Source organism: Solea senegalensis, mitochondrion, assembly GCF_019176455.1.
Source record: "Solea senegalensis mitochondrion, complete genome".
Lineage (NCBI taxonomy): Eukaryota > Metazoa > Chordata > Actinopteri > Pleuronectiformes > Soleidae > Solea > Solea senegalensis.
The window spans coordinates 1-16,659 of NC_008327.1; the positions used below are offsets into that span (position 1 = coordinate 1).

Sequence of the window (16,659 nt, forward strand, 5' to 3'; positions counted from 1 at the left end):
ATTTGCACTTATGTTTTTTAGTACATATATGTATTATCACCATTAATCTATATTAACCATTTTATATAATGCTTTCCTACATTACTGATTAATCAGCATAACTCGAAATAAACCATTCACTTAACAACATCCAAACTAAGACGGACTGAAACCAATATATGTTATATTCAACTTTAATAGAAAACTAGTACTAATCGATAAACCAATAAACAACATTTATCCCATAAAGTGAATATATACTTTGATCCAACATCCTATTAAATAAAATAAAAATGCGCAGTAAGAGCCTACCAACAAGCTCATATCTTAATGATAACGGTTATTGATGGTCAGGGACAGATATCGTGGGGGTTTCACTTAGTGAATTATTCCTGGCATTTGGCTCTACATCTCAAGGCCATATTATTATCCTATTCCTCACAGATTTACTGGCCCTGACATTGACTGATGCTTTCGACCATACGACTCGTTACCCAGCAAGCCGGGCATTCTTTCCAGCGAGCAAGGGGTTCTCTTTTTTTGTTTTCCTTTCACCTGGCATTTCAGAGTGCACACGGGAATAGTTGACAAGGGAGTACATTTCCTTGATTCCAAGGGAATAGTATGAATGTTAAAATGATATTGATAGAAGAGTTTCATAACTGATATCATGAGCATAAATAATTATTTTTTCCCCTAAATAACCTGGATATACGCCTCTCTTAACAAACTCCCGTCAAAGAGGTTTTTTTGCGTTAAACCCCCCCTACCCCCCCTTTTCTCGAAAGGTCCTTGTTATTTCTGCAAACCCCCCGGAAACAGAAAAACCCCTGAAAAAAAGAGATTCGGGATTTACCCCCCGAGGATTATAAAATGATTCTCATTTTAAACCCTCCCCACAAGCTAAGTTACAATATTATAATATTACAATATTACATTATCACAAAATTATAATTTACAATATTACAATATAGCAATGCTATATTATAGTATTTCAATACACCAACATTATAATATTACAGTATTACAGCACATGTTGCTAGTGTAGCTTAACTAAAGCATAACACTGAAGATGTTAAGATGATCCCTAGAAAGATCCACAAGCACAAAGGCTTGGTCCTGACTTTATTGTCAGCTCTAGCTATACTTACACATGCAAGTCTCCGCACCCCCGTGAGAATGCCCGCGCTCCCTTATGAGAACTCGGAGCAGGTATCAGGCACACCTGAGTAGCCCATGACACCTTGCTTAGCCACACCCCCAAGGGATTTCAGCAGTGATAAATATTAAGCCATAAGTGTAAACTTGACTTAATTAAGGCCAAGAGAGCCGGTAAAACTCGTGCCAGCCCACCCGCGGTGAGACGAGAGGCTCAAGTTGACAAACACGGCACAAAGCGTGGTTAAGGACCCTTACAGACTAAAGTTAAACGCTTCCCAAAGCTGTTATACGCATTCGGAAGTATGAAATTCAACAACGAAAGTAGCTTTAACACCCCTGAACCCACGAAAGCTAAGAAACAAACTGGGATTAGATACCCCACTATGCTTAGCCGTAAACATCGATCTTCACACAAAATCCGCCCGGGAACTACGAACACGAGTTTGAAACCCAAAGGACTTGGCGGTGCTTAACATCCACCTAGAGGAGCCTGTTCTAGAACCGATAACCCCCGTTAAACCTCACCTCCCCTAGTCTAAAACCGCCTATATACCACCGTCGCCAGCTTACCCTGCGAAGGCCCCAAAGTAAGCAAAACTAGCACTGCTCAGAACGTCAGGTCGAGGTGTAGCGCATGAGGAGGGAAGAAATGGGCTACATTCGCTACCCCTTAGCGTATAACGAATATCTGCGTTGAAACACGCGTTTGAAGGAGGATTTAGAAGTAAGCAAAAAATAGAGCGTTTTGCTGAAACATGGCACTAAAGCGCGCACATACCGCCCGTCACTCTCTCCTGTATTTACCCCATCTCGCGTATATAACATCACGTTCAAATCGAGGAGAGGAAAGTCGTAACATGGTAAGTGTACTGGAAAGTGCACTTGGATAACCAGAGTATAGCTAAATAGTATAGCATCTCCCTTACACTGAGAAATCATTCGTGCAAATCGAATTACACTGACACCGACCAGCTAGCCCCAAATTTTTAAAAAAAACAAATCATTATTAATAACCCCTAAAACACCCAAACACAATAAACTAAACCATTTTTTACCCTAGTACGGGAGACAGAAAAGGACAAAAGGGAGCTATAGATAGAGTACCGCAAGGGAACGCTGAAAAAGAGATGAAAAAGCCCAGTTAAGACCACCCAAAGCAGAGATTTTTCCTCGTACCTTTTGCATCATGATTTAGCCAGAAAATTCAAGCAAAGAGCCCTTTAGTTTGGAACCCCGAAACTGAGTGAGCTACTCCAAGACAGCCTATTAATTAGGGCACACCCGTCTCTGTGGCAAAAGAGTGGGAAGAGCTTTGAGTAGAGGTGACAGACCTACCGAACTCAGTTATAGCTGGTTGCCTGTGAATTGAATATAAGTTCAGCCTCCCAGCTTCTTAATTCCACAACACCTCAATACCGAAGGATTCCAAGAAACCGAGAGAGTTAGTCAAAGGGGGTACAGCCCCTTTGAAACGGCACAACTTTTATAGGAGGGTAAAGATCACATTATTTAAGGAAACATGCCCTGGTGGGCTTGGAAGCAGCCACCCAAAAAGAAAGCGTTATAGCTCAAGCATCATCTACCTAAGATCCCGATAACTTTATCTTAGCCCCCTTATCCTATCAGGCCCTTCTATTAAAATAGAAGAGACTATGCTAATATGAGTAATAAGAAAGACACCACCTTTCTCACAGCATACGTGTAAATCGGAACGGACCTCCCACCGAAAATCAACGGCCCCAACCACAGAGGGAAATGAAGCAAAACAAAAACACTAGAAAAGCCTTCAAATATAACCGTTAATCCCACACAGGCATGCACTTAAATGAAAGACTAAAAGATAAGAGAAGGAACTCGGCAAAACCTAATAAAGCCTCGCCTGTTTACCAAAAACATCGCCTCTTGCCCCCTAAGAATAAGAGGTCCTGCCTGCCCAGTGACGCAAGTTTAACGGCCGCGGTATTTTGACCGTGCTAAGGTAGCGCAATCACTTGTCTTTTAAATGAAGACCCGTATGAATGGCAAAACGAGGGCTTAACTGTCTCCTCTATCCAGTCAATGAAATTGATCTCCCCGTGCAGAAGCGGGGATATAACCATAAGACGAGAAGACCCTATGGAGCTTCAGACAACAATACAGCCCACCCCCCTAGATTCCAAATAAACGAACACACTTAGTGGCCCCTGTATTAATGTCTTCGGTTGGGGCGACCGCGGGGAAATACAAAACCCCCATGTGGAATAAGAGCACTAAACCCCTCAGTCCATGCTCTTAAAAGCTAGAGGGACACCTCTGACTAACAGAACTTCTGACCTTAAATGATCCGGCTTGCCGATCAACGAACCAAGTTACCCTAGGGATAACAGCGCAATCCTCTTTTAGAGCCCATATCGACAAGAGGGTTTACGACCTCGATGTTGGATCAGGACATCCTAATGGCGCAGCAGCTATTAAGGGTTCGTTTGTTCAACGATTAAAGTCCTACGTGATCTGAGTTCAGACCGGAGAAATCCAGGTCAGTTTCTATCTATGCTACAATCTTTTCTAGTACGAAAGGACCGAAAAGAGGAGGCCAATGCTTACGGTAAGCCTCACCCCCACCTAGTGAAGAAATCTAAACTAGGCAAAGGGGAGTACCCCCGCGTTAGAGAAAATAACATGTTCAGGTGGCAGAGCCTGGTACTGCAAGAGACCTAAAATCTCTCTACGGAGGTTCAAATCCTCCCCTAAACTGTGATCTTATCCCTAGTTACCCTAATCCTCCACCCCCTCACTATAATCGTACCCGTCCTCCTGGCCGTGGCATTCCTCACCCTACTAGAACGAAAAACTATTAGTTACATGCAGCTGCGAAAAGGCCCAAATATCGTTGGACCCTACGGACTACTTCAACCAATCGCCGATGGCATCAAGCTATTTATTAAGGAACCCATTCGCCCTTCCACAGCATCTCCCCTAATATTTATTTTAGCACCAGTACTAGCACTTACCCTCGCCCTGGCCCTCTGACTCCCAATACCTCTCCCCTACCCAATCATTGACCTCAACCTAGGAATTCTCTTTGTCCTTGCACTTTCTAGCCTAGCTGTTTACTCAATTCTAGGAGCAGGATGAGCTTCAAATTCAAAATACGCCCTCATTGGGGCCTTACGAGCCGTGGCACAAACCATCTCCTACGAAGTAAATCTAGGACTTATCCTAATCTCCGTCACCATTATTGTTGGGGAATTTACACTACAAACTTTCGCCACATCCCAAGAAAGTACATGAATAATTTTACCTCTCTGACCCTTAGCTGCGATATGGTTTATTTCAACGCTAGCAGAAACCAACCGTGCACCCTTTGATCTAACTGAAGGAGAATCAGAACTAGTTTCAGGATTTAACGTCGAGTATGCAGGAGGGCCTTTTGCCCTGTTTTTTCTTGCCGAATACTCTAACATCCTCCTAATAAACACCCTATCCGTTATTTTGTTCCTAGGGGCCTCCCACAATCCCGCCCTCCCTGAACTAACCACTATTAACATTATGGTTAAAGCAGCCTTCTTATCCGTCGTCTTTCTCTGGGTTCGAGCATCCTTCCCCCGATTCCGTTATGACCAGTTAATGCATCTAACCTGAAAAAACTTCCTTCCCCTAACATTAGCCATAGTTATTTGGAATCTAGCTATTCCCACTGCATTCGCCGGCTTACCCCCGCAGCTCTAACAAGGAGCTATGCCTGAAGCTAAAGGGCCACTTTGATAGAGTGAACCATGGGGGTTAAAATCCCCCTAACTCCTTAGAAAGAAGGGAATCGACCCCTTACTGAAGAGATCAAAACTCTTCGTGCTCCCCTTACACCACTTCCTAGTGAGGTCAGCTAATCAAGCTGTAGGGCCCATACCCCTAAAATGTAGGTTAAACCCCTACCTTCACTAATGAGCCCACTAATATTTTCCACTTTACTTCTCGCCCTCGGACTTGGCTCCACAGTAACCTTTTCAAGCTCCCACTGACTTCTCGCTTGAATAGGCCTAGAAATTAACTCCCTAGCAATAGTCCCACTAATGGCTCGGCCCCATTTTCCCCGAGCAGTTGAAGCCGCCACAAAGTACTTCCTCGCCCAGGCAACCGCTGCCGCCATGATCCTCTTTGCAGGCATAACCAATGCCTGAATAACCGGACAATGAACGATTGAAATAATAACTCATCCGCTTCCCCTGACATTAGTTACACTGGCCCTCGGACTAAAAATTGGACTAGCCCCAGTGCACGCCTGACTACCAGAGGTCCTCCAAGGCGTGGACCTCACTACAGGCCTGATTCTCTCTACCTGACAGAAACTCGCCCCCCTCGCCCTACTCCTTCAACTTCCACATGGAAACTCTCCACTATTGATTATCCTCGCCCTATCCTCTACACTAATTGGGGGCTGAGCCGGATTAAACCAAACCCAGCTCCGAAAAATCTTAGCCTACTCCTCTATTGCCCACTTAGGCTGAATGATGGTTATCTTACAATACGCCCCTTCCCTAACACTACTGGCTCTACTTACCTACATCGTCATGACCTCCTCAATTTTCTTACTCTTTAAACTCAATAACACTACGAATATTAACGCACTTGCAACCTCACATACAAAAATTCCAGTCCTCACTCTCTTCGCCCCCTTCATCCTTCTCTCCCTGGGGGGGCTTCCCCCTCTGACAGGATTTATACCTAAATGACTTATCCTCCACGAACTAACCATGCAAGGAATAGGAACGTTAGCAACTATTACTGCACTAACAGCGCTTTTAAGCCTATACTTTTATCTTCGACTATCCTACTCCATATCTCTAACCATGTCCCCCAACAACCTTTTAACCTCCCCCCTTTGACGACTTCGCCCTCACCAACCTACCCTCCCCCTGGCTATCTCGGCCACTTCTGCCACCATACTCCTTCCCCTAACCCCGGCCGCTTTTTTAGTCCGCTAAGGGACTTAGGTTAAATATAGACCAAGAGCCTTCAAAGCCCTCAGAGGGGAGTGGAACCCTCCCAGCCCTGATAAGACTTGCAGGACATTACCCTACATCTCCTGCATGCAAAGCAGACACTTTAATTAAGCCAAAGCCTCCCTAGACAGGTAGGCCTCGATCCTACAAAAACTTAGTTAACAGCTAAGCGCCTAAACCAGAAGGCATCTGTCTATTTTCCTCCGCCAGATGAAAACCAAATGGCGGAGGAAAAATCCGGGCAGGAACTACCCTGCGTCTCCAGACTTGCAATCTGTCATGTAACACCCCCGGACTTGATAGGGAGAGGAATCAAACCTCTGTTTATGGGACTACAATCCACCACTTAAAACTCAGCCACCCTACCTGTGACAATTACACGTTGATTTTTCTCGACCAACCACAAAGACATCGGTACCCTCTATCTTGTATTTGGTGCCTGAGCTGGAATAGTGGGCACAGCCCTAAGCCTGCTAATTCGAGCTGAACTAAGCCAACCCGGCTCCCTTCTCGGAGACGATCAAATCTACAATGTTATCGTTACCGCCCATGCCTTCGTAATAATTTTCTTTATAGTAATACCAGTAATAATTGGAGGCTTCGGAAACTGACTAATCCCCCTAATGATTGGAGCCCCAGACATAGCATTCCCCCGAATAAACAACATGAGCTTCTGACTCCTTCCACCTGCTTTCCTCCTGCTTCTTACTTCATCCGTTGTGGAGGCTGGGGCTGGGACAGGATGAACTGTCTACCCCCCTCTTTCAAGCAACCTCGCCCATGCAGGTGCATCCGTAGACCTAACAATTTTTTCTCTACACCTGGCCGGAGTATCATCCATTCTTGGAGCAATTAACTTTATCACAACCATCATTAATATGAAACCTGCCACTATAACGATATATCAAATGCCCCTATTTGTCTGATCCGTACTAATTACTGCTGTACTTCTCCTTCTATCCCTCCCAGTCTTAGCTGCAGGAATTACGATACTTCTAACCGACCGAAACCTAAACACAACCTTCTTTGACCCTGCTGGAGGAGGAGACCCCGTCCTCTATCAACACCTATTCTGATTCTTTGGCCACCCAGAAGTTTACATTCTTATCCTCCCAGGTTTCGGAATGATCTCCCATATCATCGCATTCTACTGTGGGAAAAAAGAACCATTCGGTTATATGGGCATGGTCTGAGCAATAATGGCAATTGGCCTACTAGGGTTTATTGTCTGAGCACATCACATATTTACAGTCGGGATGGACGTCGACATTCGAGCATACTTTACATCCGCTACAATAATTATTGCTATCCCCACAGGTGTTAAAGTGTTTAGCTGACTAGCCACACTACACGGAGGAAAAATTACCTGGGACACCCCCTTCCTCTGAGCCCTAGGTTTCATCTTCCTCTTCACTGTCGGGGGCCTAACCGGAATTGTCCTATCCAATTCTTCTCTAGACATCATCCTCCATGACACATACTATGTAGTAGCACATTTCCACTACGTCCTCTCCATGGGAGCTGTCTTTGCAATTATGGCAGGCTTCGTTCACTGATTCCCGCTACTTTCAGGCTACACACTCCACTCCACATGAACTAAAGTTCACTTTGGAGTAATGTTTGTAGGAGTAAACCTAACATTCTTCCCCCAACACTTCCTAGGACTGGCCGGAATGCCCCGACGATACTCTGACTATCCAGATGCCTACACCTTATGAAACACTGTCTCATCTATTGGATCAATAATTTCCCTCATCGCCGTAATTATGTTTTTATTTATCTTATGGGAAGCCTTCACGGCAAAACGAGAAGTTCTCATGGTAAAATACGCTCAACTAAACGTCGAATGACTCCACGGTTGCCCTCCACCAAACCACACATTCGAGGAACCTGCCTTTGTCCAAGTTCGCCACAACTAACGAGAAAGGAGGGAGTTGAACCCCCATAAGCTGGTTTCAAGCCAACCGCGTAACCGCTCTGCCACTTTCTTATAAGGCACTAGTAAAAAGACATTACATCTCCTTGTCAAGGAAAAATTGCGGGTTGAACCCCCGCGTGCTTAACCTATAATGGCACATCCCACACAATCAGGATTTCAAGATGCAGCTTCACCCCTAATGGAGGAACTTCTACACTTCCACGACCACACCCTAATAGTCATTCTTATAATTAGCACACTAGTTTTATACACTATCATCACCATAACTTTAGCTAAACTGACAGACATGCTTGTTCTAGACTCCCAAGAAATCGAAGTTATCTGAACAATCCTCCCTGCCATCGTCCTTACTTTTATTGCACTCCCTTCACTACGAATCCTCTACTTAATAGACGAAGTCAGTGACCCTCACTTAACAATTAAAGCAACTGGACACCAGTGATACTGAAGCTACGAATACTCGGACTACGAAAACCTAGAATTTGACGCGTACATAATTCCAACACAAGACCTAACTCCCGGCCAATTTCGACTCCTTGAAGCCGACCACCGAATAGTCATCCCCGTCGAGTCTCCCATTCGAGCCCTCGTCTCCGCTGAAGATGTCCTACACTCCTGAGCCCATCCCCGCCCTGGAATCAAAGTTGACGCAATCCCCGGACGACTAAACCAAACAACTTTTATGGCTAGCCATCCAGGAGTTTTCTTCGGTCAATGCTCTGAAATCTGCGGAGCAAACCATAGCTTCATACCAATTGCCATTGAAGCTGTCCCCCTCCCACACTTTGAAAACTGAACCTCTCTAATGATTGAAGACGCCTCGTTGAGAAGCTAAACAGGTCTCAGCGTTAGCCTTTTAAGCTAAAGAATGGTGACTACCACCCACCCTCAGCGATATGCCTCAACTCAATCCAGCCCCTTGATTTCTGATCTTAGTCTTCTCATGATTAGTATTCTTGACAATTCTTCCCCCCAAAATCCTCAACCACACTTTCCCTAATGAGCCTACCCCTAACAGCTCAAAAAAACCTCTAACTAACCCCTGAAACTGACCATGACTTTAAGCCTATTTAATCAATTTGCATCCCCCGTCTTACTAGGAATTCCTTTGATTGCTCTGGCAATTCTACTACCCTGAACCCTCCTCCCCTCCCCCGCTAACCGTTGACTAACTAACCGCCTACTCTCCCTCCAAGGGTCATTCATTGGCGGGTTTACTAAACAATTGGTTCTTCCCCTAAACCCTGGAGGTCACAAATGAGCCCTTCTATTCACCTCATTAATGGTATACCTAATTACAATTAATCTTCTAGGCCTCCTCCCCTACACCTTCACCCCCACCACGCAACTTTCACTTAACATGGGCCTCGCAATTCCCCTATGACTCGCAACAGTTATTATTGGGATACGAAATCAACCAACTCACTCTTTAGCTCATTTTCTCCCTGAAGGCACTCCTACCCTTCTTATCCCTGTTTTAGTAATTATCGAAACAATTAGCCTCTTTATCCGTCCCCTGGCCTTAGGAGTCCGGTTAACCGCCAATCTAACAGCTGGCCATCTACTCATTCACCTAATTGCGATAGCAACCAATGTGCTCTTCCCCCTAATACCTTCAGTAGCCATCCTCACCGGTACCCTTCTTCTTCTACTAACCCTCCTAGAAATTGCCGTAGCTATAATTCAAGCCTACGTCTTCGTCCTCCTCCTAAGCCTCTACCTACAAGAAAACGTCTAATGGCCCATCAAGCACACCCCTTCCACATAGTTGATCCAAGCCCCTGACCCCTAACCGGAGCCGCAGGAGCTATACTTACAGTCTCAGGACTTGCAATATGATTTCACTTCCACTACACCTCTCTCCTCTTTATAGGACTCACCCTTCTGGTTTTTACAGTCATCCAATGATGACGAGATGTCGTCCGAGAAGGAACCTTCCAAGGTCACCACACACCCCCTGTACAAAACGGCCTTCGATTTGGTATAATCCTTTTTATTGCCTCAGAAGTCCTTTTCTTTGTTGGATTTTTCTGAGCATTCTACCACGCTAGCCTCGCCCCAACTGTGGACCTAGGCAATACTTGACCCCCAACAGGAATTACCCCGTTAGACCCATTTGAAGTGCCACTACTCAACACGGCCGTTCTCCTGGCGTCGGGAGTAACAGTTACTTGAGCTCACCACAGCATTATAGAAGGAAACCGCCCGCAGGCTATTCAATCCTTAGCCCTAACTATTCTCCTAGGTCTATACTTTACTTTCCTTCAAGCCATAGAGTACTACGAAGCCCCCTTCACCCTAGCTGACGGAGTCTACGGGACTACCTTCTTCGTAGCCACAGGGTTCCATGGACTACACGTTATCATCGGAACAACCTTTCTTATCGTTTGTCTCCTCCGACAAACAGAACATCACTTTACATCAGACCACCACTTTGGTTTCGAAGCAGCTGCCTGATACTGACACTTTGTAGACGTAGTCTGACTATTCCTGTATATCTCTATCTACTGATGAGGATCTTAATCCTTCTAGTACAAACAGTACATGTGACTTCCAATCACTTAATCTTGGTTAAAATCCAAGGAAAGATAATAAACCTCATCACAACAGCCCTTTTTATTACCTTAGCTTTATCCCTTATTCTTATACTAGTCGCTTTTTGACTCCCCCAAATATCCCCAGACTACGAGAAACTCTCGCCATACGAATGTGGCTTTGACCCCCTAGGATTTGCTCGCCTACCCTTCTCCCTTCGATTTTTCCTAGTAGCAATCTTATTTCTTCTATTCGACCTGGAAATCGCCCTTCTTCTCCCCCTCCCCTGAGCAAACCAACTGACAGACCCCCTCACAACCTTTGCCTGAGCTATGGCTCTTCTACTACTCCTAACCCTAGGACTTGCCTACGAATGGGCCCAGGGAGGACTTGAATGAGCTGAATAAGCTATTAGTTTAAAAAGAACATTTGATTTCGGCTCAAAAACTTGTGGTTCAAGTCCACAATGGCCTAATGACCCCTACCCATTTCGCCTTCTCATCAGCTTTTATTCTTGGACTAACTGGGCTAGCATTCCACCGATCCCATCTGCTCTCCGCCCTCATTTGCCTAGAAGCAATAATAGTCTCGTTATTCATTGCCCTCTCTCTTTGAACAATACAGCTAAACTCTACTAACTTCTCCGCCTCCCCCCTCCTTCTACTAGCATTCTCAGCCTGCGAAGCAAGCATAGGCTTGCCCTCCCTGGTCGCCACAGCCCGAACCCACGGCTCCGACCAGATCCGAAACTTAAACCTGTTACAATGCTAAAAGTCCTAATTCCCACCCTAATGCTAGCCCCAACCATTTGGCTTTCAAAACCCAAATGACTCTGACCAACTACCTTAGCCCATAGCTTTTTAATTGCACTTATTAGCCTAACTTGACTCCAAAACCTCTCGGAAAGTAGCTGAGCCTCATTAAGCCCTATTATAGCAACCGATTCTATCTCGACCCCCTTGCTTGTTCTATCCTGCTGACTCCTTCCTCTCATAATTTTAGCCAGTCAAAACCATATAGCCAAAGACCCCTCTAACTTTCAACGAGCCTACATCAGCCTCCTCACTTCCCTTCAGTTCTTTCTTATTTTAGCATTTGGTGCAACCGAACTAATTATGTTCTATGTAATATTTGAGGCTACCCTTATCCCGACCTTAATTATTATTACTCGCTGAGGAAACCAGGCAGAACGCCTAAACGCGGGAACCTACTTTTTATTTTATACCCTTGCAGGCTCCCTCCCACTACTCATTGCCCTACTATCCTTACAAGGCTGAACAGGAACAATGTCCCTCCTAACCCTCCCTTTTTCAGACCTTGCTCCATTAACCCCCTACACAAGCATACTTTGATGAGCAGCCTGCCTTCTTGCCTTCCTAGTAAAAATACCATTATACGGCGTCCACCTCTGACTCCCAAAAGCCCATGTAGAAGCCCCCGTGGCCGGGTCCATGGTACTTGCCGCAGTTCTTCTAAAACTCGGAGGATACGGAATGATACGCATCATAATTATACTGGAACCCCTCACCAAACAACTTTGCTACCCCTTCATTATTCTCGCCATATGGGGGATCATCATAACTGGCTCTATTTGTCTCCGACAAACAGATCTCAAATCTCTTATTGCCTATTCTTCAGTAAGCCATATGGGTCTTGTAGCCGGGGGCATTTTAATTCAAACCCCCTGAGGATTTACAGGAGCCCTCATCCTCATAATTGCCCACGGATTAACCTCATCCGCACTCTTTTGCCTTGCAAACACCAACTATGAACGAACCCACAGCCGAACTATAGTACTAGCCCGAGGCCTACAAGTGATTCTTCCCCTGATAGCAGCTTGATGGTTCATTGCCAGCCTGGCAAATTTAGCCCTTCCTCCTCTCCCCAACCTTATAGGGGAATTAACAATCATTACCTCACTATTCAACTGGTCTTGATGAACCCTTATTCTGACAGGTGCAGGGACCCTAATTACAGCCGGCTATTCCCTGTCCATGTTCCTCACCACCCAACGAGGACCCCTCCCCCCACATATCCTGGCATTAGAACCCTCCCACACCCGAGAACACCTTCTCATCGCACTTCACCTACTCCCCCTCCTTCTCCTGATTCTGAAACCTGAACTGATTTGGGGGTGAACGGCCTGTAGACGTAGTTTAATAAAAACCTTAGATTGTGATTCTAAAAACAAGGGTTAAAATCCCTTCATCCACCGAGAGAGGCTCGACAGCAATGACAACTGCTAACTTTCATCTCCTTGGTTAGACCCCAGGGCTCCCTCAAAGCTTCTGAAGGATAATAGTTCATCCATTGGTCTTAGGAACCAAAAACTCTTGGTGCAAATCCAAGTAGCAGCTATGCACCCAGCTTCAATTATAACTACCTCCTGCCTTGTTATCATCTTTGCTCTTCTCACATTCCCCCTTTTAACCACCCTCTCCCCCGAAACCCAAGACTCAAAATGAGCCCTTTCCCACGTCAAAACAGCAGTCAAAATATCTTTTTTTGTGAGCCTTTTACCACTCTTCCTATTCCTCACCCTTGGACTAGAAGTTATCACTACATCTTGGTCTTGAATAAACACAAGCACGTTTGACATTAACATCAGCCTTAAGTTTGACTTCTACTCAATCATCTTTACCCCTATCGCCCTGTACGTCACCTGATCCATCCTAGAATTTGCAGCTTGGTACATGAGCTCTGACCCCCACATAAATCGATTCTTTAAATACCTACTAATTTTCTTGATCATGATAATCACCCTCGTAACAGCAAATAATCTTTTCCAATTATTTATTGGTTGGGAAGGAGTAGGAATTATGTCTTTTCTTCTAATTGGATGATGATACGCCCGAGCAGACGCTAACACCGCAGCCCTCCAAGCAGTACTCTACAACCGAGTAGGAGACATCGGTTTAATCTTTGCCATAGCATGAATAGCTACGAACCTTAACTCATGAGAACTTCAACAAATCTTTATAACCTCAAAAGATTTTGACCTGACCCTTCCTGCCCTTGGTCTAATCCTAGCTGCAGCAGGTAAGTCAGCACAATTTGGACTCCACCCGTGACTTCCCTCTGCCATAGAGGGCCCGACACCGGTGTCTGCCCTACTCCACTCTAGCACAATGGTCGTAGCCGGAATCTTCCTCCTTGTCCGCATAAGCCCCATCCTGGAAAACAGCGAAACAGCTTTAACCACTTGCCTCTGCCTAGGAGCTCTCACCACCCTATTTACTGCCACCTGCGCACTGACCCAAAATGATATCAAAAAGATTGTAGCTTTCTCTACTTCAAGCCAATTAGGGCTAATAATAGTTACCATTGGCCTTAACCAACCCCAACTTGCCTTCTTACACATTTGCACTCATGCATTTTTTAAAGCTATACTTTTCCTATGCTCAGGCTCAACTATTCACAGTCTAAACAACGAGCAAGACATCCGAAAAATAGGAGGAATACACCACCTTACACCCTTCACCTCCTCATCCCTTACCATCGGCAGCCTAGCCCTAACGGGGACCCCCTTCCTAGCCGGATTCTTCTCAAAAGACGCAATTATTGAAGCACTTAACACATCCCACCTAAACGCCTGGGCCCTCATGCTTGACTTACTCGCCACCTCTTTTACCGCAATCTACAGCCTCCGAGTTATCTTCTTTGTTTCAATAGGTTTCCCTCGATTTAACACCTTATCCCCAATTAATGAAAACAACTCTGCTGTAATCAACCCAATTAAACGACTTGCATGAGGAAGCATTATTGCAGGTCTTCTAATTACCTCTAACTTCACTCCCGTAAAAACACCTATCATAACCATACCCCTCCTTCTTAAATTAGCCGCTCTAGCAGTCACTGTTATCGGACTACTAGTGGCCCTAGAACTTGCCCAGCTCACTAACACCCAAAAAAAAGCTGTTCCTACTATTCCCCCACACCACTTCTCCAATATGCTTGGCTTCTTCCCAACCATTGTCCACCGATTTATCCCTAAACTAGCTCTCACCCTAGGACAAACCATTGCTACGCAAGTAATTGACCAAACTTGGCTAGAGAAGACAGGCCCTAAAGCCGTATCTTCCGCTAGCATCCCCTTGGCCGCCTCTGCCAGCAACATCCAACAAGGCGTGGTTAAAACCTATTTAGCCCTTTTCTTACTAACTTTAGCCCTGGCAACTCTAGCTGTCATAGTTAAATAGAGCGAAGTGCCCCACGGCTCTGCCCTCGAGTGAGCTCCAACACCACAAATAAAGTTAAAAGGAGAGCCCCCCCACTTAAAATTAATATCCCCCCACCCCAAGAGTACATTAGAGCCACCCCTCCCATATCCCCCCGTATTACGGAAAAATCGACTAATTCATCTATTACAACCCAGATGACTTCATACCAATCCCCACAAACCAGCGAAGATACCACCACAACCCCTACCAGATAAATTACCCCAGAAATTAGTACTCAACGGCTACCTAAACTCTCAGGAAAGGGGTCAGCGGCAAGAGCCGCTGAATAAGCAAATACCACTAACATTCCCCCTAAATAAATTAGAAACAAGACCAAAGATAAGAAAGACCCACCATGCCAAGACAAAATCCCACACCCCATACCTGCTAAGACCACCAGCCCCAAGGCCCCAAAGAAGGGCGAAGGATTAGAAGCGATAACTACAAACCCTAAAATTATTGAAAACAGAACTAAATACATAATAAAATCCATAATTCCTACCAGGACTCTAACCTGAACTAATGACTCGAAAAACCACCGTTGTTATTCAACTACAGGAACAATGACTAGTCTACGAAAATCCCACCCTTTAATCAAGATCATTAACAGCTCCGTTATTGATCTTCCCGCCCCTTCAAATATTTCTGCATGATGAAACTTTGGTTCCCTCTTAGGCCTCTGCCTAGTTGCCCAAATCGTCACAGGACTTTTGCTCGCAATGCACTATACAGCGGATGCCTCCACCGCATTCTCCTCCGTCGTACACATCTGCCGAGACGTTAATTACGGGTGACTAATCCGTAATGTTCACGCTAACGGCGCATCATTCTTCTTTATTTGCATCTACCTTCACATCGGACGAGGCCTATACTATGGATCCTACGTCAACAAAGAAACATGAAACATCGGAGTGGTTCTCCTAATACTTGTAATAGCTACCGCCTTCGTAGGTTACGTCCTCCCTTGAGGACAAATGTCCTTCTGGGGAGCCACAGTCATTACAAACCTTCTCTCAGCCATCCCCTACGTGGGAAATACCTTAGTCCAATGAATCTGAGGAGGATTCTCGGTCGACAACGCCACCCTAACTCGATTCTTCACCTTTCACTTCCTCCTCCCCTTCATTCTAGCGGCGGTTACACTTCTTCACCTATTCTTTCTCCACGAAACCGGTTCAAACAACCCCACAGGTTTGACCTCAGCAGGGGACAAAGTCCCTTTCCACCCGTACTTCACCTATAAAGACTTACTAGGATTCGCAGTCATGCTAGCTCTTTTAGCTACCCTAGCTATATTTGCCCCTAACCTCCTAGGAGATCCAGACAACTTTACCCCTGCGAACCCTCTTGTAACCCCCCCTCATATTAAACCAGAATGGTACTTTCTTTTCGCCTACGCTATCCTACGCTCAATTCCTAACAAATTAGGGGGAGTCCTAGCCTTACTCGCCGCCATTCTTGTCTTATTTGCTGTCCCTTTCCTTCACACCTCGAAACAACGAGGAATAATGTTTCGGCCCCTCTCACAATTCTTATTCTGGACATTAGTAGCTGACGTAATTATCCTCACATGAATCGGCGGAATACCAGTAGAAGACCCATACATTGTTATTGGACAAATTGCGTCCGCCCTCTACTTCCTTCTTTTCCTAGTCCTCATGCCCCTAGCCGGATGACTAGAAAACAAAGCCCTTAAATTATCCTGCAATAGTAGCTCAGTATTAGAGCGCCGGCCTTGTAAGCCGGACGCCGGAGGTTAGATCCCTCCCTACTGCTCAGAAAAAGGGGACTTAAACCCCTACCCCTGGCTCCCAAAGCCAAGATTCTTTCATTAAACTATCTTCTG

General features: G+C 45.4%; 13 protein-coding genes across 13 annotated transcripts, besides 26 other annotated features; 12 read left to right on the forward strand and 1 right to left on the reverse strand. All coding sequences in view use genetic code 2, as the record gives it.

Moving 5' to 3' along the window:
- Positions 1-1,017: a D loop.
- Positions 1,018-1,085, forward strand: a tRNA (tRNA-Phe).
- Positions 1,086-2,031, forward strand: an rRNA (s-rRNA).
- Positions 2,032-2,102, forward strand: a tRNA (tRNA-Val).
- Positions 2,103-3,800, forward strand: an rRNA (l-rRNA).
- Positions 3,801-3,873, forward strand: a tRNA (tRNA-Leu).
- Positions 3,874-4,848, forward strand: ND1. Its single transcript has one exon. A coding sequence (YP_740267.1; NADH dehydrogenase subunit 1) covers positions 3,874-4,848, from the start codon at positions 3,874-3,876 to the stop codon at positions 4,846-4,848; it is 975 nt and encodes a 324-aa protein.
- A 3-nt stretch (positions 4,849-4,851) lies between these two features.
- Positions 4,852-4,922, forward strand: a tRNA (tRNA-Ile).
- Positions 4,922-4,992, reverse strand: a tRNA (tRNA-Gln).
- Positions 4,992-5,060, forward strand: a tRNA (tRNA-Met).
- ND2 lies at positions 5,061-6,101 on the forward strand. The gene has a single exon. A coding sequence (YP_740268.1; NADH dehydrogenase subunit 2) covers positions 5,061-6,101, from the start codon at positions 5,061-5,063 to the stop codon at positions 6,099-6,101; it is 1,041 nt and encodes a 346-aa protein.
- Positions 6,101-6,172, forward strand: a tRNA (tRNA-Trp).
- Positions 6,173-6,241, reverse strand: a tRNA (tRNA-Ala).
- A 1-nt stretch (position 6,242) lies between these two features.
- Positions 6,243-6,315, reverse strand: a tRNA (tRNA-Asn).
- Positions 6,312-6,362: an origin of replication (origin of replication of light chain).
- Positions 6,352-6,416, reverse strand: a tRNA (tRNA-Cys).
- Positions 6,417-6,486, reverse strand: a tRNA (tRNA-Tyr).
- A 1-nt stretch (position 6,487) lies between these two features.
- On the forward strand, positions 6,488-8,038 carry COX1. The gene has a single exon. A coding sequence (YP_740269.1; cytochrome c oxidase subunit I) covers positions 6,488-8,038, from the start codon at positions 6,488-6,490 to the stop codon at positions 8,036-8,038; it is 1,551 nt and encodes a 516-aa protein.
- Positions 8,039-8,109, reverse strand: a tRNA (tRNA-Ser).
- A 2-nt stretch (positions 8,110-8,111) lies between these two features.
- Positions 8,112-8,182, forward strand: a tRNA (tRNA-Asp).
- A 6-nt stretch (positions 8,183-8,188) lies between these two features.
- On the forward strand, positions 8,189-8,879 carry COX2. The gene has a single exon. Coding sequence (YP_740270.1; cytochrome c oxidase subunit II) is annotated over positions 8,189-8,879 (691 nt in total).
- Positions 8,880-8,953, forward strand: a tRNA (tRNA-Lys).
- Position 8,954: 1 nt separating this feature from the next.
- On the forward strand, positions 8,955-9,122 carry ATP8. Its single transcript has one exon. A coding sequence (YP_740271.1; ATP synthase F0 subunit 8) covers positions 8,955-9,122, from the start codon at positions 8,955-8,957 to the stop codon at positions 9,120-9,122; it is 168 nt and encodes a 55-aa protein.
- Positions 9,113-9,796, forward strand: ATP6. Its single transcript has one exon. A coding sequence (YP_740272.1; ATP synthase F0 subunit 6) covers positions 9,113-9,796, from the start codon at positions 9,113-9,115 to the stop codon at positions 9,794-9,796; it is 684 nt and encodes a 227-aa protein.
- On the forward strand, positions 9,796-10,581 carry COX3. Its single transcript has one exon. A coding sequence (YP_740273.1; cytochrome c oxidase subunit III) covers positions 9,796-10,581, from the start codon at positions 9,796-9,798 to the stop codon at positions 10,579-10,581; it is 786 nt and encodes a 261-aa protein.
- Positions 10,581-10,649, forward strand: a tRNA (tRNA-Gly).
- ND3 lies at positions 10,650-11,000 on the forward strand. Its single transcript has one exon. A coding sequence (YP_740274.1; NADH dehydrogenase subunit 3) covers positions 10,650-11,000, from the start codon at positions 10,650-10,652 to the stop codon at positions 10,998-11,000; it is 351 nt and encodes a 116-aa protein.
- Positions 10,999-11,067, forward strand: a tRNA (tRNA-Arg).
- Positions 11,068-11,364, forward strand: ND4L. The gene has a single exon. A coding sequence (YP_740275.1; NADH dehydrogenase subunit 4L) covers positions 11,068-11,364, from the start codon at positions 11,068-11,070 to the stop codon at positions 11,362-11,364; it is 297 nt and encodes a 98-aa protein.
- ND4 lies at positions 11,358-12,738 on the forward strand. Its single transcript has one exon. Coding sequence (YP_740276.1; NADH dehydrogenase subunit 4) is annotated over positions 11,358-12,738 (1,381 nt in total).
- Positions 12,739-12,807, forward strand: a tRNA (tRNA-His).
- Positions 12,808-12,875, forward strand: a tRNA (tRNA-Ser).
- A 2-nt stretch (positions 12,876-12,877) lies between these two features.
- Positions 12,878-12,950, forward strand: a tRNA (tRNA-Leu).
- Positions 12,951-14,792, forward strand: ND5. The gene has a single exon. A coding sequence (YP_740277.1; NADH dehydrogenase subunit 5) covers positions 12,951-14,792, from the start codon at positions 12,951-12,953 to the stop codon at positions 14,790-14,792; it is 1,842 nt and encodes a 613-aa protein.
- On the reverse strand, positions 14,785-15,306 carry ND6. Its single transcript has one exon. A coding sequence (YP_740278.1; NADH dehydrogenase subunit 6) covers positions 14,785-15,306, from the start codon at positions 15,304-15,306 to the stop codon at positions 14,785-14,787; it is 522 nt and encodes a 173-aa protein.
- Positions 15,307-15,375, reverse strand: a tRNA (tRNA-Glu).
- A 1-nt stretch (position 15,376) lies between these two features.
- Positions 15,377-16,517, forward strand: CYTB. The gene has a single exon. Coding sequence (YP_740279.1; cytochrome b) is annotated over positions 15,377-16,517 (1,141 nt in total).
- Positions 16,518-16,589, forward strand: a tRNA (tRNA-Thr).
- Positions 16,589-16,659, reverse strand: a tRNA (tRNA-Pro).